General features: G+C 33.7%; 2 protein-coding genes across 6 annotated transcripts in view; one reads left to right on the forward strand and one right to left on the reverse strand.

The window, feature by feature from the left end:
* Positions 1 to 5,748: 5,748 nt before the first annotated feature.
* LOC130445153 (uncharacterized) lies at positions 5,749 to 7,191 on the forward strand. The gene has a single exon (XM_056780677.1). The coding sequence runs from the start codon at positions 5,749 to 5,751 to the stop codon at positions 7,189 to 7,191; it is 1,443 nt and encodes a 480-aa protein (XP_056636655.1).
* Positions 7,192 to 10,782: 3,591 nt separating this feature from the next.
* Positions 10,783 to 24,579, reverse strand: part of LOC130445532 (cAMP-regulated phosphoprotein 21) — a 52,798-nt gene continuing 39,001 nt past the window's right edge. For 2 of the 5 annotated variants that reach the window (XM_056781195.1, XM_056781196.1), the window contains exons 8-18: positions 24,379 to 24,487; positions 24,187 to 24,318; positions 22,409 to 22,559; positions 20,982 to 21,238; positions 20,529 to 20,924; positions 20,239 to 20,470; positions 19,734 to 20,144; positions 19,367 to 19,605; positions 18,853 to 18,994; positions 18,661 to 18,784; positions 10,783 to 17,228 (exon numbers count right to left, since the gene is read on the reverse strand). In XM_056781195.1, coding sequence (XP_056637173.1) covers positions 17,189 to 17,228; positions 18,661 to 18,784; positions 18,853 to 18,994; positions 19,367 to 19,605; positions 19,734 to 20,144; positions 20,239 to 20,470; positions 20,529 to 20,924; positions 20,982 to 21,238; positions 22,409 to 22,559; positions 24,187 to 24,318; positions 24,379 to 24,487 — 2,233 coding nt within the window. In that variant the 3' untranslated portion in view covers positions 10,783 to 17,188. Of the gene's footprint in view, positions 17,229 to 18,660; positions 18,785 to 18,852; positions 18,995 to 19,366; positions 19,606 to 19,733; positions 20,145 to 20,238; positions 20,471 to 20,528; positions 20,925 to 20,981; positions 21,254 to 22,408; positions 22,560 to 24,186; positions 24,319 to 24,378; positions 24,488 to 24,579 lie in introns of all 5 variants that reach the window. The other 3 variants (XM_056781198.1, XM_056781194.1, XM_056781197.1) reach the window with 3 other exon arrangements.

Consider the following 24,579-nt stretch of genomic DNA (forward strand, 5'->3'; position numbering starts at 1 on the left):
ACGTCTGAACGCCATACACAGCGTCAGGGGTCAATACATTTCATACGCGAACGACGACGTCTCGTTCACAACAGTAGTCGACAAACAGTGCTAACTGGTAGTCGTGCGATATAAAGTGGACATATGAAGAAGAGGCACCGATTATTTACGAAGAGAAAGGAGGAAGGATGTTTTGAGATTTCGACATTTTATGTTGACGCCAAATTCGTTTACGTTTACGCTGCAACGGCTCGAAATAACTAGAGAAGCGGCGCAAAGCGTTTGAATGGCGTCTACGGTATCCACACTCCAACGTGTTAAAGAGAACACGTGACACGGCGTGACGCTGTACGCGGCCGATGGCGTTTATAGGAGACCATAGCCTAATGGGGGCGTCAGCGCGGGTGCGAAAGTAAAAATTAATGAATCCACCTTTAGTTCCAGATGACTATAGTTTAGGTCAGGGGTTTTAAACCTTTAGTGCTTTCTAGGTTGAGAATTTTGGCGACTCTTCTAGTATAGTTCTTCCAATATCAATTACAGAAGACAGTTATTCGAGGAACAATCAATATTTATAAAATGAGGTATCTACGCCTATCGTAGATCAAACAAAATTATCGACGGTTTTTATATAAGTTTTTACAATCTACGATTGATATTGGAAGACCTATAAGACATCGCATTGCGGCAACTTTATTGGATTGAGGCAGATCAGCTCATTCAGTATTTAAGCTACCACTAAATAATCAAAATAACCCTGACGCAGTGTGCAACATCCATGGCCACAGAGCTGAAACAGCAGCTGAAACGACAAACTATTTGGCGGCACTCTGTTAGTCCTTTCAGGTGATTTCAGACAAACACTTCCCGTCATTCCACGTTTAGCATACGCTGATGAGATCAATGCTTGCTTAAAATAACCGCCATTGTGTCGTAATGTTGAAAAAGTACAGCTGAAAGTAAATATGCGAGCTCAAATGCTTCAAGATCCATCCGCTGAAACATTCTCAAGACAACTCTTAGATATCGGCAAAGGCGTACCCAGGATCTCAGTTAGGGGGGGCAGCTCATACCCCAGATCGACATTATCCACAACTTATTTGTACCCTAATGTTCTGCGTCGCTGAATGTATCCTCATCACTGTTTTCATTTTCTATAGTTTTATCACTGAAAACATGAAAATTATGTTATATACTTTACGTTTTGTGCAAGCATAATTATATAAACTATAACATTTATGGATTATTTACGTAAAAATTATCTGCTTTTTCATTAGTTTTTGATTATATGTCAAAAACCCTATGCAAATGTACTTTTTTACATTTAGCGCTTTTTAGGCATGTTCTATGGCAAAACTGATAGCGCCATCATGTTCCGCGGCAAAAAATACACCGAAATCATGTTTCACATGATATTTTAAACAAAATTTTGCCTCATAATATCAAAAATATAACAACTTTGCAAAGCCAAGTTTGGACAATTATTGCGTAGGATCTAAAAATTAATAAAAAAATTTGAAGTATGGATTTAGAACCGTCATTTCGTCAGCTTTCCAAATATGTAAATAACTTATGGGTTTAGTAACATAATAATCAAATTTCAGGGCAAAAACCAAAAATTTTCAAAAAATGTTGAACTTTGTCAATTTTTTTCAAGGTCAAAACAAGACCTTGAAGTAATCGGAGTATTTTTCTCGTATTTCTAATTACACAATAGTCCAAGCGGCGACCGCAATGAAAGGGTTAACCACCCTATATTTTATTAAATTCTGAATATTAGATGAATAATAAACCATTGGTCTGGCGGTCTTCGACGTGTCCAAATTTTGTTATTTTAATAAAATTTCTAATTTATTTTTTCGTAAAATCGATCTACATAACTTGAGTATAATTTTTCAGTTTACGATGGCGTTTTGACTAGATAAATACAGAAATTCAAGTCTGACGTTCTTGTTCTTGACGCAACTGTGTATCAGACAGACCCCAACAAACTTATAACAACAACAAATTTTCTATACAAGGTATAAAAAAAAACGTCAAAATTTTTATCTTTTATTCCTCTTTCAAATAGAATTGTTATGGCACGTGAATACTTGACCAAAATTTTGCGAGACCAAGATTAAGTACGTTCTTCTCTCCTACTTGTTAAACGCGAGGTTTTTATTTTTCAGTCTATTGATTTTTTTATAACTTTACAATTTTCGAAGCATATTTGACGAAAGATTTCTACAAAAGTATTATTTTATCTTTATATTAAAAACGAAAAGATGGATTTTGTAAGATTTTTTGCAAAATTCTATCTTAACATTGTGACAAATAATTTTGTAAAGGTTAAAAAAGTTTTCTGCAGTATTTAGGTCTCAGTTAACAGTTCTTTTTATATTTAGTATTTTAGATGAACCAGCAGAATCGGTAACAACGTCAGTTAAATTGGAAGAAGTATTTAGTTCAGCCTAAGAATATTAAATGCACTTAAATAAATCGTGGAATGATCGAGACAGTATATACTTACATTAACAAATTTATCTTTATTTGTATTGACTTTTTGTGAAGATTTATTATATTCGTCAACAACAGATTTTTTTACAGCAACTTTTCAAATGATAACCTGCAGATGTTTGTAATTCAGGTATTAATATTAAATCGCCTTACTTGAAATGATTCTGTTTTCTTATTTCAATAAATAAACAACATCTTTGAAATGTGTTAGTATTAAACGACAATTCTTTCTCCTTGTTAGTAGTGAGATTACAGATAAAACATTTCATTTTCTTAATTTAATAACTGGTTATTTAGATAGATAGACGTTTCTTAGAAACACGCACGTCACATTTTGATAAATTAAACAGGTTAAATGGTTGGATGAAGTCAGTTACGTTAAAAACAAAAAAACCTCGCATTTAACAAGTAGGAGAGAAGAACGTACTTAATCTTGGTTTCGCAAAATTTTGGTCAAGTATTCACGTGCCAGAACAATTCTATTTGAAAGAGGAATAAAAGATAAAAATTTTTACGTTTTTTTTATACCTTGTATAGAGAATTTGTTGTTGTTATAAGTTTGTTGGGGACTGTCTGATACACAGTTGCGTCAAGAACAAGAACGTCAGACTTGAATTTCTGTATTTATCTAGTCAAAACGCCATCGTAAACTGAAAAATTATACTTAAGTTATGTAGATCGATTTTACGAAAAAATAAATTAGAAATTTTATTAAAATAACAAAATTTGGACACGTCAAAGACCGCCAGACCAATGGTTTATTATTCATCTAATATTCAAAATTTAATAAAATATATTTTAGTACTTATTCTGTTTAACCACCCTTTCACGGCGGTCGCCGCCGATCCTAAGATTTACGATTTTGGCACAAATGATTTTCCCTTTTTCCCTATGTGCGCCGTGGTGCTTAAAATAATCAATGCCTTACTGACAGCAGGGTAAAAAATGTTGACTTCGTTGAACAGATCAACTACTTCTATGTCCCTTAATTGATCATCTGATAATGCCTTCTTCGCCCGTAAATTATGCGAAAGATTCAGTTTTCCGGTGATATCCAGGTTATGAAATTCTTGGAATGATTCCGCGTTCTTGTGTAAATCTGTAATGCTGGTTTTAGTGATATAAGATCGAATATTCAACGATGAAATGAGTGAATCAATGTATGGTATTATCAGGGAACGCTGCCAATATTCGTTATCATTTTCTGATGGCGGAATACTTCTATGTATTTGCTTATGAGCAAGACGTGGAACCAAAATTTCTATGTTCAAATCTATTGCAACAGCTCGCGCTGTATGAAGCATTTTATTACTTATTCTATCAGGAAACTCGCGGTCATTTCTGAGAATGTACTTGATATTTTTGATGTGTTCGCCCACCGAGATCATGTCGATCGATTTAGTTTGCGGTGCGTTAAATTTGACAATCGCTCAAAAAAAGCTCGTGTCCATGAGTGCAAAGAAATACTCAGAAAAATTGGATCACGGTGCTTCAAAAGACGTCTATAAGGTCCTCGAGTCGTGGATCTATGCATATGAACCCGAATCGACCGTATGGGTCTTTCAAGATGAGCCAAATCCAACGAAGGTTGTTCGCGCACAAAGCCAAATTGTCGCCTGTATTTTCGGAATAACTGGACATGTCGCCACCATTTTATTAGAGCATTATAAAATGGTCAATTCTGTAGGGTGCACAGGCATTTGTTTATCAGAAGTGTTCGAACAAATCAGGGAAACTAGTTGAAACAAAAACGTTTTTGAACAGTCAAAACATCGAAGTGATGGATCGTCCGCCGTTATTTGGAACCCAATGATTTCTTCGTATTTTCGCAAATCAAAAATTAATTTCAAGGTTAACGTTTTTCTACACCTGAAGAAGCGGTTGATGCGTTCAAATCACATGTTTTGGAGGGGCCTCAATCGGAATGGAATATATACTTTGACAATTTGTTCAGACGCAAGAAAAATTGTATTGATCTTAATAGAGAATATTTTGAAAAACTTCGTATTGAGAGCCATCCGATGAAAACATGGGAAAGACATAGTTTTTCTGTTTTGATCGATTTTTTTCGGCTGCTTTTGAAAATAAATATAATCACCGAGGTGACTAACATGAAGCTATTTATGTCTTTTGTCAATAAATAAATTTGCAAACAAGTACTTTTATGTGTTTATTAAACTACTACAATGGAAAAAGATGTATTATGAAAATTGATTTAAAAAGAGGTATTATGAAAGTAGGAGCCGTACGGGAAATAACATTAGTTAGATTAGGTTAGGTTACGTTAGATTAGGTTACTTTTGGTTAGGTTAGGTTAGGTTACGTTAGGTGTTACGAAAGTAGAAGCCGTCCGAGGTGTAACAGATATTAAAAATAATAAAATTAATTCGTTTATCAATTATTTGGACACTTTCACGATATTGACTTTTTAGCACCTGATAAGCACCTTATTTTCTTACCTCAACAATCAATGTATTGTAATTATTTTCATTGCGTTGCTAGCATCACGTTTGCCTAGCACCGTAACTTTGAGTATTCCGTTACTATGAAAATCACAGAGCACTTAATTTTTGGAATTGCCGCCTAATTAGCACATAATTAGCATCTAAGTAGAGCCTAATTTTGGCTTTTTCTAAATGCAATTTCCCGACTTTGCATTGCCGGCGAGACGGAGCTAATTAAATTCCAACTTAGAATATGGTATTGCAACTTTAGATATATTATAGCAATGCAAATTTTTACTACAATTAAGGTAAGATGGGGTAAGTGTGTTTACGGGGTAAGTGTGTAATCCAACGTTATTTCTTGAGTGGATTTGAAACTGCTTCTGCCATCTATGAATAACTGAAGACACATATATAAATTCTAGAACTAACATATAAGGCAGCAACAGATACCTTCAGTTGAGGTGAAAATTAGTATTTTCTGTTATTATGTTAATGTGGTCAAATCATCTAGTTCGTTGCTCTTTTTTCAATCTATAATCATCGGGACAAGTACATTGATTTTAAGCAGTTTTTTTTACTAATAAGGTAAGAAATACTGTAGTTTTAACTAGTTAATGTTATTTTCTTTTTATTTAGGTTTTTGATATATATTTTGAGCTACTACACACTTGCCTCCTTAAAATATAATACCAGGGAAGTGTGTACTATTTTGAGAGGGTATGTGTGTATGTAGTACACACTTTCCCCAAGAAAGAATTGTATCCAAGGAATATTTCCCTTTTAGGATTGCGAAAGTGTATCAGTCTATACTTTAACAAATAAAATGGTTAGGAACTACGTCCGAAAAAGCAAAAGGGCTACCTCCTATACAAAAGAAGATTTACAACGGGCTATGGAAGAAGTGAGGTCTGGAAGAATTACAGCATACAAGGCCAGTCAAAGATTTAAAATTCCTATGATGACCCTGAATTATCGTTTAAGAGGTATTCGAGGGGTAAAGAGCAGTAGTCAAGGTAGGAGTACAGCTATTCCTATTCAGGAAGAAAGAGAACTAGCAGAAGGCTTGAAAACTATGGAAAAATGGGGTTGGAGTCTAAGTCGAGGGGAAGTCCTTAAAATTGTTGGCGATTATGTTAAACGAAACAAATTAAAGACTCCTTTTAAACCAGGATTGCCAGGGGAAGATTGGTTTCTTGGATTTTCGAAACGATATGGTTTGTCCATTAAGAAGCCACAGTCAGTAGAATACGCCCGCAAAAAAAGTTTGGATCCGTTCATTATTAACAAATATTTCGAATTATTGAAGAATATTCTTGATAACTTAGGCTTGCGTGATAAGCCACACCTCATCTGGAACCTTGATGAGTCCGGTTTTTGTATGGATCCATCTAAAACGAAAGTTGTAGGCAAAAGGGGAACAGCAGCTTCTCGTACCACAGCAGGTGCTGGACGAGAAAACATAACGGTTCTAATGGCGGGAAACGCTGCTGGGCATAAGGCACCACCTCTTATCATATTTAAGGTTAAAAATATATGGAATGAATGGGTTGCTCCCGATGGTCAAGGATTCCCAGGTACAACCTACGCGGCTACAGCTAACGGTTGGATGGAGTCAGATATTTTCTTAAAATATTTTGAAAAAAGTTTCCTAAAAGAAATTGGCGATGCTAGACCAGTGCTATTAATTTATGACGATCATACATCACACGTCGACGAACGCCTTATTGAGTGTGCTTTACAAAATAATGTGACAATATTAAAACTTCCCCCTCATTCTAGTCATTTGCTACAACCGCTCGACCTCAGTGTATTTCGATCCCTTAAATCAAGGTGGGATACCGAAGTTATCGAGTGGCAAAGACATCACCAGGGCCAACGAATTCCTAAGAATCATTTTAGCAAGCTAATAGGAAAGGTTTGGATGGAAACTAACCCCGATATTATAATTAGCGGATTTCGAAAGGGGGGAATATTTCCATATAACTCTGAAGTTATTTCGAAAGAGCACTTTGATCCACTTGCAATGAAACGATGGGAAAAACATCAAAAGGATAACAACAACCGCAATGATATACACGTGAATGACCAAGACCAGGCTGGTCCATCTGTTGATCAACCCAACCAGATTAACAGAGTCATCAATGAAAATGCAAGTGAAGGTAGCACTACTACTTTTGAAGAACTTTTGCTGGAAAAAGTGAAGCAGCACGAGAACAACAATCTAAAAAAAAAAGAACAAAGATTGCAAGCGGTGTGGAAGTTATAACCTCTTCGGAGGTTGTTGAAAGACTACAGGAGAAACAACAAAAAAAAACAACCAGCGAAAAAGAATAAACTTCGTGAAAAAATTGTGGAGACAGATTCAGAATTGTCTTCAGATATGTATGAAGAAAGTGATAATGATATTGGCGAAGAATTTCGAGATCAGGAAGAACTGAATGACTTTGTTGAGGATTTGAATAAAGATGCAGATGTTAATGATTGGGTGTTAATTGCATGTACAGGGAAAACTACCCGGGAACATTATGTCGGTAAAATATTATCCGTTAACAAAGATGATGACGAGATAGAAGTGAAATTCACACGTAAAGTTCGTTCCATTGATCCTTCAAGATCCATGGGTTTTGTTTGGGCGGATCCAGAAGAATGTTGCGTTGTAGGAATACAAGACATTGTTACGATATTACCTAAACCTGATGTTACTAAACGAGGTCTACATTGTTTCGGGATTTCGTTTAACAATTTCAATATTAATTAATCTTTTGTTTTTAATTTTTTTATTATTATTGTGCTAATTGGGTCAATAATATTTTTTTTCTCGGAATTATTTTAAAGAACGATAAAACATGTTAGTTCATAAAAGTTTGTAGCTCCTTTAGTCTTTAAGTTAAATAAACAATTCAACCGGCAATCGATAGCTACGATTCTATACTTTTACACACTGACCCCAAGATCGCAATAACTGAATTTATACAAGAAATAATAGCCACCTACACACTTACCCCGTTCTGCGGGGAAAGTGTGTATTATGAACAGAGTTTTAAAAAAATATTTATATCTCTGCACAAAGTTCTTATAAAACCTTTAAATGAAGAACATCTAAAGCACACACCTATAGTCGTACTTGGAATAAAATTTTAATTTGAAATATCTAATAACTTTTTTTTTACACCCAGCTAAGCTTGAACTTTTGAAATTTTACTACACACCTACCCCACCTTACCTTAACATAACTATTCTTTTTTTGTTAAATAAATATTCAGTTACTTTGTCATCTCTTGGGATGTATGGAATGAAAATAGACATAACCTCCAAATCTGCAAGTACAACTATGAAGGTTAGAATTGTTGTAAAAAATACTTCCCAGATATATGAACAAATTAAGTGAGACGCTGGTTTATATTTTTCTTCCTAAAGTTATTGTGACCTCTAATACCTCAAAATCTAAATCCATTTTGTTCCACATCAATGAAGTTTACCTGTGATCTTATCTCGATGAAAATGTCTTACAGATTAGAGATTTCATTGCCGTTTAGATAAAACAAGTTTTAATTACAAAAATGATTAAGAGGTAATTAAATAAGAATCAAAACATTAGATTAAATCCTATCATTTTATCTCGTTCAACCACTCTTATTGAACAAATTTTTTTTAAAAATCAATTTTAATAAAAGATAATTCATTTTCCATCAGTGGATGTGACCAATTATCACTTAAGATATAAATACCAAATTTAGATAAAGATATATTTTTTATATTATTTAAAAACAAGTAATGTATAACGAGTAGAAAAACTGGTTATTTTTGAATAAAATTAGGAATACTGAACCACGTTTATAAAAAGTTTCTTTAGTTTTTTTTTAATAAAGTGATTCATAAAACTTTTCCCGAAAACCAAGTGTTTATAACTTGAACTTATAACTTGAACAGTATCATTGGTTATTAACCTCACATTCCTAGTATTACCACCTATTTTATGATCTGTGGCACTTATACTTCAAACATCAATCAATGAACTTTATGTTCATAGAACTTTATCTAATGCCAGTTGCCTAAATTCCGAGTAGCTTGATTCGAAACGTCAGCCACATCATTGTGGTTTATAACCAAAGTTTTTTATATCATTTGTGTTGTGATTGTTTTAAGATTTTTTTTTATCGAAATGATAATCTTTGGCTAAAAATTGAACACAAAACACCACTACTAATAATGATTTCACATATCATGTGACTACGATCCGATTAACTCGACCAGTTTCCGAACGGCAATTAAAGTGATCCGGATTAGTTTCCAAACATTCAGATCATGATCGGGACAACCCGAAAACTTTATCTCGGTATATTCCAGTGTCCACATAAATGTCCAACTAGAAGTATTAGATCTTTGTAACAACTCATAAGAGCTCTTAGTTACATACTTAGGACCACCAGCCGCTTGTCAGTGATATGTTTAAACCTTCGATTCATCTACCAAAAGATTAGCAGAGCAATAGAGAATTTAGGAAATGACTAGAAATCAGTCGAAGATTGATCACTTGGACCTTCTTATTATTTTCCAATCTTATAACCAATATTCCGAGTTATGATTCAGCAACAGATAACATGAAACTGAAGAAATTTGGAATAAATGCCTACATAACCTCAATTCTATTTGTGTTTGAAGCGAAATTTTGAAGTACCCTAAAATACCCTAGTGATGCATCCAATATTCTTAGTGAATAACACACAAAATAACGGATGGGCAGTGACACTTCAGTTTTTAACACGTTACGATGAAGACGGTGATGATTTTCTTTCTCGGATACTCAGAGGGGATGAAACTTGCGTATCTTACGACACCCCAGGGATTAAACGGCAATCATTGGAATGGAGGCACATTTTCTTCCCGACTAAAGTTAACCCTAAGCAAATTCGACACTTCGAAAGCACATGTGCACCGTTCGTTTGGACGGAAAAGGTATTTTATAGATTGATTCAATGCACATTGTTACTGCGAGATCATCAAGAAATTGCGCCGCAAATCCATGATATTGCCACGAGAATGTGGCATAAAAAACTCCTATAGGAATTTGGCTAGGACGTGTTGGATCATCTTCCGTACAATCCGAACTTCTCGTCTGGTGATTGGAATTTGGAATATTGGAAATAACGATTATGATGTTGTTATATCCCTTGTAGTAGAAGAGAACAAAAATGTTGTGGTTTTTTGGAACGGAAAAGGAGTTTTGCTGATTGAAACAACGCACAATGTTACTGCAGCAAATCTATGATTTTGCTTGATTTTACACTACGAACGTGGTAAAAGAACTCCTACAGGAATTTGGCTATGACGTGTTTGATCATCCTCTGCACAGCCCGAACCTCATCTGGTGATTTATGAGGAAAACGCAAAAGCACAAAAACGTTAAAGTTTTTTTAGAGAAAGAGAGAGATTCGACGGATAATTTTTGGGTGAAATACGGCAAATATATTATGGGAAGGTTTGTTGAAGTTGGCCCTTAAATAGGAGTTGCTTCTCTGCAGGGCTGGTGTTGTGATAATTCACCTGGCTGAAAAGTAGAACAACACGGACGACTACTTGCCAGAAGAGGACGAAAAGAGAGCTCGAGTCTAAGTAAAAACTGTTGTTCTCAGTTTGGGGATTGATTTTTTTAATTTTCTTTTTGTTTAATTTTACGAAAACCTGCAACACCGATTATGGGTTTTTTGTTAAAATATTATTTACATATTCGATTTAATGATACACGAAATCGTAGGATTTCGGAATCCCAAAGTCCGAAAAACTCAACTTGTCAACTTAATATGTAAATTATGTTTGGGAGAAGGAATCTTTGGAATTAATAAGATTTCCATTAAACAATATACATTTATTAAATAATTTTTATAAGTGTCTGCCTTCACATAAAATCAAAAATAAATAAGTCGAAAATAATTACTTCTATGGATGAAAAATGCTACATAGGTAGAACTACGTATTTCGCTAATTCGCCGAGGAGCTACACTGAACACGAAAAAGTTAAAGACTTTTATTTTACAATAAGAGTAATAGACATGTTCCCAAAAATAAATAATATGATTTACAATCGATCTAATTAAACGTATTTATCTTAATCGGGACTTTGTCAGTAGAGTCACACTAATATGGAATTGACCGTACATACAGACGGAGACATAAAACAGCATCCGATAGACTAAAGTTAGTTCATTACCTAACGGTATTTCTGGCCAAAAATGAAAATAGCAGCCTGGAAACTAATAAAGTACACAAGTTTTTTCATACTACTGTAGGAATCTCAACTTAGTTCGCTGCAATAATGCCAGAAATGTATTTGGTTGGAAAACCCTCGACAGAAGCGACTCAAAATTCCGTCAAACCCATACCGGAAAATCAATAAGGTACAGGCGTGAAAATTTTTTCATACTTTTTGTAGGACCTTAACTAAGAGCGATGCAGTAATGCCAGAAACCGGGTTGGCCGCAAAACCCTCGCCAGAAGCGATTGAAAGTTCGGAAAATTCCCACGAAAATTTGTATAAAGTTTATTGTTCTAACGTCTGAAAAACTTCTTGATATTGTATTCATTTGTCACTCTGCTTTAACAAAGATCACTTTCCAATTCAAATATAGATATTAGTCCAAGAACTAGCTACATAAAACAGCATCGATTTGGTACACGACGTTTGAGTTTGAGTATTTCTGGCTGTACGTTCTGACCGCAAATGAAAATTACTGTAGGAATCTCAACTTAGTTTGCTACAATTGTGTCAGAAATGTATCTGGTTGGAAAACCCTCGCCAGAAACGACCTAAAATACCGGAAAATCGATAAGGTATACGCGTATTTCGTCGCTCTCAGTTGAGGTCTCTAAAAGCGTATAAGAAAATTTTCATCGTCAGTTTTTTCGTATGAATTTTCCAATATTTCAATCGCTTCTGGCGAGGGTTTTCTGACCAACTTAATTTCTGGCATTACTGCACCGCTCTTAGTTAAGAGTCCCCCAAAAAATATGACAACAAATTTACGCGTGTACCTTGTCGGTTTTCCGATATGGATTTTCCGGAATTTTGAGTCATTTCTGGTTTTCTAACCAGATACATTTCTGGTACTATTGCAGCCTGCCAAGTTGAAATTCTTACAGTAGTATGAAAAAACCTCATCAGTTTTTCCGGTATATTTCTCGTCGTGGAAAACAGGCTGCCATTTTCATTCATTGGTATATTATTAAAACAGAGTTGAAATGAAACTAATTTATGTCACATATACTTCAGACAAGAATTCTTAGGATCTTGTGGTAGAAGGAAAAGGAAGGAATTTGGATTCAAGCACATATTTCACTGTTTTTTGTGTAGTCTATTTTTGGGAACTTGTCTTTAAAACACTAGAGAAACCTGAGATTTTAGAAATAAGTACATATATTTTGAATAAATTACGCCTGAAAAATTATAATTTGAAAAAAAGATTGTAGAAACTTCGTATGGATGGATTTTCAAGAGATTAATTTTTTTTCCAAAAACATAAAGTATCAAAATTGTATCCAATGAGTTTTGTAAAAATTCTCAACATGGTTATATCAAAAAACGTCTTTTATACAGTTACGGGAAAAATCACATTAATTTATAGAGACAGAAAACAATTTCAAGTTATTAGAGTAGTCACATCACTTATAGGGTTTATTCCCCTGTTATATCAACCAACTGACGAAAGTAACATTCATTCATTCTAATTTTACTGTTCTTTTTTCATTCCCTCGTAAAACAATTCATACGATTTCAAATAAAGAACTTTTAGGTTAAGTTCGCAATTTTGACATTTCTAGTGACTATTGCAGCAACTTAACAAAATATAAATAACCAAAAGTGCAAATAAAATGTTATTAGGGAAAATTACACCTAAACATTGGCAACTGTGTGGTAAAATGTATTGCTGTCAAAATTAGACATTTTGATAGAATGTCTTGTTTTCAAGGATGCCAGCTGTCACGATATTTCTTATGCTAAAGAATATTTGAAAATATACACTACTGAAATAAACATGAGAACCAAACGAAAAATATTTTATTATCTGCACAAGAAGAAAATTTCTGTAGACACGAGTCCATGGGGCCTATTCATGAGTTGTGGAATCAGAATCATCGATGCACTACAAGAGATAAAACGAGCTGTTATTAAATTGTCTGATAGTTAACAAATAATGCAGATCACAAATATCTAGGACATGAGATCCGGATAAAAAGAAACAATCAAACCTGTGAACTAAATATAAAGTTACGGATGCAATTGAAAGAGTCGGAAATTTAGAATGGAACTGGGCCGGTCATGTCACAAGATTGTCAGATAATAGATGAACGAAAAGAATACTACAATGGTATCCCTAGGATGAAGCATGCAGAACCGGGACCACCGCTGATACGAAAAGGATTTATACCAACTGGATTCAAGATATCCAAGACCAAGAAAAAGGGTCTAGATTAAAAGAGGCATTCGTAAAAGACCGGCCTTTGGAATACTAGTCATAACGATTATTTATATTTGATTCATATGATTATTGTTGTTGTGATGGAAGACCTTCACCGTTTCAATTGTAATATTTTTTTATTTACTCATCAAAGTGGACAAAAAATAGCAATTTTATCTGGCAAGCAGTGAATTCTTTGGTAAAGCCCCTATTTAAATTTATCTAAACAATCCATCGAATCTGGTAACGGTTTTGTAATGAACACATGATCTAACAGACGCTCTTTATTAAAACCTGGTATCTCCAGTGTGAAATTTAATGGTCCTTCAGAAAAAATTCATAGTCAAAAAGTAAATAAATAAGATGTAATCAGTTATTTTCATAAAAACTTTAATGTTATTTCCTACTGGATACAATGTCATTTTATGTCAACAGTTGGAGAAATATTACGATGTGGTGAAAAAGTAAAATAACTATCCATAGTCTGGGCAGTGGGAAACATCTAAAAGCACTAACTTAAAAATGATTTTGTACGATTTTATACTCCATTGGCTGTATTATGGAATGCTTCTGAAAAAACATTTGAATCGACCCAAGGGAACAAAATATTTAATTCAAAAATAAAGTTATTTTGAATTAAAAACTTTGGATTAAAATGATGAATTATGAAATGGGTGACAGCAAGCAAGCTGCTGACTCCAGAAGAAGTAAAAAATGTTTTTATGGTCAAAAATGGTTTTCAGTTCTTTTACAAGAATTGAAAAACAATTTTAATCAATTTAAGAAAAATAAAATGATCGAAATCGATTTTTGAAGAATTGAATGTCACAAATAGAATCCAAAATCACTACTAATTGAAGTTAATCTTAATAGATGTTTTTCCATTTTATTTTGGCTAGGGAAAAATAGGAGTCACTGTATTTTCTAAACATTTCTCACATTATGTCTTTGCAAACTTATCATAAAAGTTTTCCATCCAAAAACAAACCACCCATCCAGCAACGTTGCCATTTTAGTAAATCAAAGGTGTTATTTACAAAATGTAGTTTTTTGGAAAAATATTGATTATTATTTACAAACATAGTTGAATAATAGAAAGTTGCAAACTAAATATTCCAGCTTACCATGTTATATAAACTCTTTTAAACAAGGTGGATTAAAAAGAATCTGATTACTAAATGCTCATACATATAGAAGGTGAAGAAATAGACCACGTAAACGTAGTGCAATATTTGAGAGTTGAACTGAAACAGATGAGAACTTAGAGACGGAAATAAATAGAATTGAAAATTTCAACAAAATATCCCCTGTGTCAAGAAAAACCAAAATTAAAGTGTATCGAATTATACTTAGACCTATTCTAACATATATTAGCAACAAAAAATTAAAATATAAGCAATGGAGATGAAATATTTGAAAAGAGTGACAAGAAACGGTAGAATTAGAAATAATAGTATTAGAGAAGAACTTCAAGCAATACCAGTCATTGAATTAATTGACCGAAGGCAGTTGAGCTGGTGAAGGTATTTACAGAGAATGGGCAATTTAAGATGAGTAAAAAAAAGTTTTTCAAGCCAAAGGACAACAAAAAGGAACATAAAAAGACCAAAAGAAATATGGGAAGACGTAATAAGAAAAATTTTGGAAATAAACGGTTGATATATAACAGCAAATATTACTATAAATAAGAACTGTTCAAAAATGGTATAAGATTAAGGGAATTGCATTATAATGGAACGAAATTTGAACCACAACCCTTAGATATACTCCAATATTATTAGCGTTGAGTGGAATGTACCCATTACAGAAAAAAATAATACTTTATTCCACTACTTCATAAAGTTATTCCAATATACAACAATAAATAGTGATTTATTATGAAATAAAAAAATTAACGCGATCCAAAAATTACTAAATCTGGCAACATTGCAGAGAAAAACCGACGTTTCTTCTAATATATACATCATTAAATGCTGTATGGCTGAACTTTCGTAAATTTTTTATGGAACAAACAATTTTTATCTAAAAATAACCATTTTGAAATATATTATTCAAACAATTATATAAGTTCTGTTCAACTTTCGACTGTATATATTTTTATACAAAGATTGTGCGAATAAATTTGTGTGAAAAAAAACTTTGAGCAGTTTTGTAGGTACATCTTTTTCTAAACTATAAAAATAATAAATGGAATCGTTGAAGAAGAGGCTTTTTTATTTATCACCTTGATGGTAAGTTTTATTAATTACAGTCTATAATGTTTAACAACGCTAAATAGGTTTTCTAGTTTGAGGTTATTCTTCTTTTCCCTTCAATACCTATATCTCTATGCAATTATCAAATACTGTTTTATATTGCATTTTATGTTAAGAAGATATTCTAAAATCTGCAGCCTCGTATTGGCTGCTTAAAAGCAACAGAAGATTGAAGTTGACACTCAAAATTTGAAAAAAAAATGTCAAAATTTCAATCGGAAGGTGGAAAACATTGATTTCTGTTACCCGTTGAATTTTGTTAAATAAATTCAACTCCGGTAAGTTACAAAATTTTTACCCTGTATATTTTTAGCCTAGTAATTGAATTTCTCACAAGTTAACTACAAGGTTTTATAAAAATTGAAGTATTAAGCTTACGAGAACTATTATATGGTTTGATTTTTCAAATTCAAGTCTCACAAAAAAATTGAACTATATTTGGAGACATTTTTTCTGAAATAAGTTAAAAAATTAATTCGATTTATTCAAAGAATTTTCAACAGTTGTTATATATACTGCACTGATCTTTTACTACCATTATACAAACACTCACAATTGTACTGTCTAGTCCTTCGAGCCGGATATGAACTTATGGAAAACTTAAGGACCGGACATTGCAATTGAGTGCCAAATGGAAGTAAACAGTTTGTTCAGTGTGAATAGCACAGTTCTATAAATTCCAATTTAGAAAACAATTACAATCTTTTCGAAAGCAATGTGGTGTCTTTTTGTCGAACTATGACTTATTGTAATATTAGATATTTCAAAATTAATAATGATATTTCTCAAATTTTAAAATTCTACTGATGTTCAATAAATCAAAATCTGTTTATCTAGTGACAAAATTTGAACTCAAAACAAAATCGAGAAGGAAATTTAAGATGGTTAGGTCACTTTCTGATAAATAATGGGAGGAGAACGATTAAAACAGAAGATATATGAAGCACGAATTACATAACAAGGCAAGAAGACAGAGGAGGAGCTGGGTATAAGAAATTTAGATGACAGAGGAAAATCGAGGAATAAGATGGCAGGCAATAAAGCAAAAAATACGGGATAGGGAAAAATAGAAACTGCTGTGGAAGAGGAAACCCACGTAATGACTCAATTCTAGTACGACTAACACCTGAAAAGGTAGAAAAGCTTCAGGATTAAGTAAATTATCTAGTACCAAAAGAGTGGAAACAAAAATGGTTTCAAATATGGGACAGAATAACAACCAAAATATGGTAAAAATAAATTTTATTTATTAAATTTTGGAAAAAATGAGTATAATTAAATCTAAAGTAACGTTATAAGTACTTAAAATGTTTATAGGAGTATCGATAGTTAATATTTTAGAAAAAGAAGTACATACATTACAGTTAAATACGAATAAATAATACAAAATGGCACTAAAACGAATAAAGGAACTCCTTACCTCCGTTTTTTCAACAAATTTCGAAACACTTAAAACCTACATGAACAATAAATTAGTAATTTCAACATTTTTCATATTTGTTTTATTATTTTTTTTGCATATCTTATAATCAACTCTTATAAACCTCTCTTAAATCTATTTCCCACTTGGCGGTAACCCAGTCTGCTTGTTGGTCCTAAAAATAAAAACGACTTAAATCAATCTACAAGGTTAAATTAAAAATTCATAATGAATTTAAAAAATGTTCCACAGGATCTTCACACTAATGTATGAGTGAAGATTTGTCTTTCGTTTTCGCTGATCAATTACTAGTCAGTTTCGCGACTTCAGTGGAGTCGCTCCCGAAGGTAGTTAATTTAGCGACCCCTATTGGAGTCGCCCCGCACTCCAGATCATTTTCAGTAAATTTCGTGTTGAGGTTTTCTTTTCCTGGTCGCAAACTGCGAAAGGCATCTATAAAGAACCAAGGTAATTTGTTCCTTTCCTGAAATATCAGGTGTTTCGTCAAAAATAAGTGAGAAATATCGCATTTAAAACACTTTATAGTATTTACAGCATTGAGCAGATACAGTTGAAAGTGTATTCAAAACGTATTCAACTAGTTAAATAGAGATTGCCAATTTTTATTATTTGGAACATAGCTCTCGGGGATTTGAGGGGAGGAGAAAGTTCCACCCCGTGGAACCGCGCCTGGATATCAGCAAGTCGATAGTCCTGCTCATAATAAACGTGAGGTTATAAACTAACCTAGAAAGACTTCATTATATAATTAGTTATCTCCTATCTCACGTAATAAATCCTTAGGTAATTAGTCAAAGAATCAGTATGACAGAATTATCCTAACAACCATAACATTGGTCCATTGAAATTAAACTGGGGGAATACTTCTGTATATGTCCGTTTTAGAACGCTGTTTTGGCGTTTTCGAGGTATCAGAATCCATTTATCGAAGTCTCAGATGTTTGATTTCACAGTTTCGCCAATAATTGGATTGGTTGACTTTCTGTTTGGCTTTTTGAAATGTCTTGATTGATTAAACAAAAAGATTTTATTTGGGGGGTTCATTTGTAGGAGATGAAAACTTAGTTGAAGCAGGGAAATAATAAAATCAAAAATAATTATTGTTTCCAGGAGCGGTCTATTTTCTGGTTAGGTTAAAATACTGGAACACAATGTTTATATTATCACTCGCGATTACACTGTCTCATGAACGTTTTGATAACCAAGTTATCCTCTTCAAAGACTGAATGCAAACCAGTTTACTTGGTTATAGAAACGCGCTTCAGACAGTGTAGATGTAGTTATAGTGTGTTTCCATATGAATAAAACTAACAGTACCAGAAATTATAGCTTGGTTAGGTTTACTTTAGCTTCGATTGGGTTAGGTTTACTTTAACTTCTATTGGGTTAGGTTTACTTTAGCTTCGATTGCGTTAGGTTTACTTTAGCTTAGGTTAACTTGGAGAAAAGATATCATTCTATGGAATGCGATGATTTTGTAAACAAGAGGAAGTGCCGTTTCGTCTAACTCATAAATCCAGTTTTCGTTGATACTTCCAAGTTCTACAAATTTCCAAATCAAAAAGTTATTATGAATTTCAACTTACTTCGGTTTTCGACTTTTATTTCGATTATCGGGTCCTTGATTTGTAATCGGCCTGTTCATTTGTGCGGATGACGGTCGATAAACATTCGGTTGACCTCTTCCGGAAATTAATCTAGGATCACCACCTAAAACAAACAATACCGCATTTCTTTATAAAAATTTATCTCTGTATATAGTTTCAAAAATAACTTACTGGGTACCATATAAGGTATACCCGGGTATACATTTGTGGACATCGCCATTTTCTGTCTATCGAAATATGTAACATCACTTGCCGGTGTTGGAGATCGACTACTCTTAGCTGTACCTGGTGTTGTGGCTCTCATATTTGGAACCTTACAAAATATAAATCTATATAACAAACACTAATATGGAAAAGAGTTCATTAGGTAATCCTAAATCCGTTTTGTATAAATAGACGCTTGTTTGTCAGTAAATAATCTGATGTGATAGTTTAGTTAATAGTAAATAGTTCAGTGTACTAAGTAAGTAAGAAACAGTGTGTATAAATTCACCTCACCGTTATTCTATTAACCGATACCTAATGATAGCAAAGTTATCATCAGGTAGTTCATAGTGTGTTCAGTATAAATATCACCATTAGTTCCAATACTAAACCGTAATTAAGATAAACTATACCATGAACTCGTGCATGTATTTTCAAAAATAATACTACTCCGTTAATTACTTTCCTTTTTTTAAATTACCTGTTTAAAAATGGCAGGTGGTGTAAAATTTGGTGGAAACGGAAACTGATGTGGTGGCGTTTCAGTTGATGTTCTATAAGTCCCTGGGTTTTGAGGGCAGTATGCGGCTATCACTGTACCGGCTGGTGAATTAGTTCCAGTACTACTTTGACTCGAACCCATTAAAAAACATTTGAAAGGTTTTCCTTTTAGACCGTTATTGACTTGTCTTTGTCGGAAATCATACTGTGCTGGTGGAACTATAAAACCAATTGAACACGGTTCAAATAAATTATATAATAATTATAAGGAATCAAACAGTTATATTGGATGGATTTTTTTATTCATAATCTATTAGATCTGAGTATGCGAAAAATTTTTTGCATACCTTTATTTCCTAAAAAAGACTGACATGGACCACTTCCTCCTCCCAAATTCATATGCTGTATGCTTTGTGCCAAGTTGTATAGAGTCTGTTGGTCGGCTCCTGTACTAGAATGGCAACCGTTAGGAGTTGAAGTACCTTGTGGATAAGCAGGAAGATTGGGTTGATGTACAATGGGTTGATGTGATAACTGAGGTGGAAAACCGGACGTTGCAGATTGATACATTGGCGTCTGACTATAGATTATAGGCGGTTGATTTTGATAATAAACAGTATTCGGTGGTGGAGGTTGATTTTGATATACTACCTGCACCGGTTGATTTGGATATACTGATGGTATATCAGTTGCCGTTGGAATTTGATGAGATGAAGGAGTAATAAAATTTGGTTGAGGATAACCTGGTGAAATGAACGCTGAAATATAATGAATTTTATTATATTATCACTATAAAAAATGAAAATACAATTTAAATATCATTAAAATGACAAAATTCCGTTAATAATTTACCTGCTTGAGCGGGGTTTTGGAGTGGTACTGATGGATATCTTGGTGGAGTTGCAGTCGTTGCTTGAGAATTATTTTGATAATAGGCAATTGGTTGATTCCAAAATTGATTCGGTTGTGTGGGTTGGTAAGCGATTGGTTGAGCCGCTGGAGGCGGTGGAGGAGGTGCTGGATTATCTGGTAAATAATACGCATTGTTTGCTACTTCAGATACTGTGACTGCCGATGGTACTTCCTGTATTACATTACAAATTTATTAGATGAAATTGTACAGAAAATTGGATAGAACTTACCATTCTCCCATCATATTGTTGTGGCATGTAAACACCATAAGGTGCCGAATAAACTATATATGGTTGTTGGTAAACTGGAGCTGGTTCTGGAACTGAAGGTGGAGAACTGTACGTAGCGTGAAAACTAGGATACTGTTGCTGATCTGTTTGCGCGTAAGGAAAATTCTTTTGACTATCTGATGTAGTAGTGGATAGCGGTGGAGAGAAAGGTAAACTAGGACTTGTAGAACTATTAGTAACGTGAGATTTTCTCGATTGAGACTTTTTAGGTGATTGTTGTTGTTTGTGCGGTGATGGCGGTGGAGGTTTCGACGGCGTTTGAACGATACTAGGCGGTAGATTATCTGGATCGTAATGATAAAGTGTACCATCTTCGTTTTTCAACGGTTGACCTGTCTATAATTGAGAAAAATAATTGATAAAAGTGTTATGTACTAACTTATCAATAATTACCTGGGGATTGATGATGAGACAACCTTTAGGAACGTCCTGGAGATCAGTTACCGCCCAAACGACGTGATTGTCGTCGGTCTTCTCTATACACTCGGTATCTTGTCGATCTTCTTCGCAATTTGAATCTTCCCTAGCGTCAGTACTTGGATGTGGTGTAGACGTAGGTGAAGGTGTAACTGATTCAGACATCTGAGACTGCGACTTGTAGCCGGAACTGGAAGGGCTTAAGCGCCACGACACCGAACTGGCTCCCGAATCTAGAAATATCCTTCCTAATAGAAATAACGAAAATAGTAGTCGATTTCCATAAATTTACACAAAAACCTTGACATTTTATATTGGTGGAAAATATAACGAACTGCGAAAGCAGCATAGAGCTTTTTTTATAATATGTGGTGTCATGATTTTCATTGATTTACCAACACTTTGACATATAATATATCGGAACCTTCATCATGGGTCACTCATCGTTTGGCGAAAACTGCGTGGAAATCCGTCTAGTAGTGTTTGAGTTAATCACGAAAATACCGAACCGAAAAAACAGTTAAAGTCTTTGTTTTGTAATTGGTGGTGATTTCCATTAATTCACGAAAAACCTTAGCATACTAAAGATCAAAACCTACCTCATGAATAACTCTATCTATTGGTGGAAGCTGCGTGAAAATCCGCCCAGTAATTTTTGAGTTAATCACGAAAATACCGAACCGAAAAAACAGTTAAAGTCTTTGTGTTATAATTGGTGGTGATTTCCATTAATTCACGAAAAACCTTAGCATACTAAAGATCAAAACCTACCTCATGAATAACTCTATCTATTGGTGGAAGCTGCGTAAAAATCCGCCCAGTAATTTTTGAGTTAATCACGAAAATACCGAACCGAAAAAACAGTTAAAGTTTTTGTGTTATAATTGGTGGTGATTTCCATTAATTCACGAAAACCTTGACATACTATAAATCAAAACCTTCCTCATGAATGACTCTATCTATTGTTGAAAACTGCGTGAAAATCCATCCAGTAGTTTTTGAGTTAATAACCAATATACCGAACCGCAAAAGCAGCCTAAATTTTTGTTTTATAGTGTACTTTCAAAAATCGTATTTTCAAAAACATTTCAATATGTTTTTGATCTAAATAGTACAAATGGTGTTACAAAAATATTACCAAGGTACTTTTGAAGTAAATAAGGATAACATTCGCTTACAAAAGAAAGAGTAAACAACATGCAACATTAAAATATGTTACTTTTATTGATATTTAAATTCACATCAACAATTTATTCACTCAAAGTACACTTATTTGTTATTTAGCCAATTTTTACGCAGTATTTAAAAAAAATGTGTCTCATAGTGATATCATCAGTAGTTGTAAATGTAAGTTTACAAAAAAATGAAATTAGATAATTGACAAAATATTACCGATCACTTACCTTGTTTGGTGAGAAACCGAGGTCCAGCACTATGTGTCGACATGACGCTATCGCCTCTACTTAGAACTGATACGCTTCCGCCATAACCTCCAAAACTATAACTTTTTGCTACGCAAGGCCTTAATGCTTCACCAGTTTCTTCCGAATGTCCCTGAGAAGAAATATATAATTTTTAATTCTTGTAATTGAATCAAAACAAATATCCACTCCTACGTATTTATTGTATTCTTGGACATGAAGTATAATATTAATTATAATAATATACAAAAAAAATAGTATATTCAAAAACAGATTAATACAAATTGTAACTAACAAACACTAACAAATTGATAACTCTACTATGGGAGCTTATACATAAAGTGTTATAGAACAATTAGTGAAGGAAAATCTAGAGGAAACTGACATTAATACTGGAAACACCTGGCATGAGACATAGTGGGCCTTCGTACCCTCCTCCGTTTGAACAGGCATTAAATACATCTTGTAACTGGTTAGGTTAGATTAGATTAGGCATCACGGACGATCTGAAATACCGCTGGTAGATGGAGGAGTCAAAATTGCAAACTACAACATTGATCAGTGAGTAGTATTCAAAAGTGCAAGCATCACAATTTCATCAGGAATGTTAAAAAGTTCAAGGTAAGGAGCTTGGTAAACTTTTCCAAGGAGATCAGCCTATCGAGAGGCCTATATGTGTATAACTATAATATTAATGTTTCATTCTCTTTCCATTGTTAAATGACTCCATTATATAAAAAAATGAAGTTGAAACCAGTTGAAAATAAAATGAAATTGACATTTTCATAGAAGTAGAATGGTATATGAAACCAATGTGGTCTTTAAGTTATTTAAACTTTTATTCATGTCATCCTATCTCACAAAAAAAATCAGTGATCATTATTTTAGCCGATAAAGCTGAACAACTATCAGAACCTGATATATAAATATTTGAAAAGCAAAATGATAAACAAATATAAGAATCTACAGTATTACAGGCCTTCAAGGCTCAAGACTCATTTCAGTCTCCAATTGCTTTCTTAATTCGTCTCAACAGAATCCGATTCTGTCCTTTTGTATACCAATTCGGTTCTACCTCCAAAATAATTTTTTCTTTGGTGTCCTTCATCTACTTATACATCCTTTCTTTTCTTTCTGTGAATCTGTTTTCCTGCAACCTTTCAGTATGTCCCAACCATTTCACTCTTTAATGTAACTTGTTACTCATCTTCATCTTCTTTAACCGGCACTATGGTCCTAACCAGGGCCTTTTCAACAATCGACTGCCAATTCTATCTGTCCTAAGCATAGTGCCTCCAACGTCTAACCCATAGCTGGATCAGATTCCGCCTCGACGTCCTTCAACAAGCGAAGGCGCGGTCTTCCTCTCAGTTGCCGTCCCCTAGGAACTCCAAACATGGCTATGTGCCGGTATCGATCAGAAGGCATGTACCAACCACCTCAGATGCGCCTCCCAGAAGAACGTGACCAAATCTGGCTCGCCATACATCTGTTTCAGCCTAGTTCTTGATTAATACTTCTTCTCCAAAGTCCTTCATTTGTTTTTATTTCCCCTAATTTTGTTTATAAAAAATTTTATAACAAATAATTGTAAAAGCTTGAGAATCTTCATTCAAATTTCATACATACAAGATTTTTTAGCAATATTTTAAGTTAATGATCTTATTTTCCACTTTGTTCAATGAATTTTAGAAAATCCACAATTTTATTCGATGGTACCTGTCAGAAGCATTCAATAACCTCAGACTTTTGTTCCATACCTTCATCAGTTTTCCAGAGTGCCTATGGTGCATTTCTGGCATTTGAAGACGATATCTAGCAGAATATTCACTCTCCGTACTAGACCAAGGCATCTCAGACCAACCGAAATCTTCAGATGATTCATCCCGCAACTACAAATTTAATGAAATAATAATTTAAATGTAATCTTAAGTTTTATTAGTACTACTAACCTCTCTATTGAATATTCTTCTTCTGGCTTTTTCGTATTCCTCCTCTCTTTCTTCAATACTTTTACTCCTTCGACTTTCGCATCCAAAAGACCTATCCGGCGATTTAAAACTGCAATATATTCATATTCATTGCTAAAGTTTACATTTATTTTATTATTATTGTTTTTCTGAAAGAGATTAACCGACCAAACTCAAAGTTAT

The sequence above is a fragment of the Diorhabda sublineata genome, chromosome 6 (genome assembly GCF_026230105.1).
Source record: "Diorhabda sublineata isolate icDioSubl1.1 chromosome 6, icDioSubl1.1, whole genome shotgun sequence".
Taxonomy (NCBI): Eukaryota; Metazoa; Arthropoda; class Insecta; order Coleoptera; family Chrysomelidae; genus Diorhabda; species Diorhabda sublineata.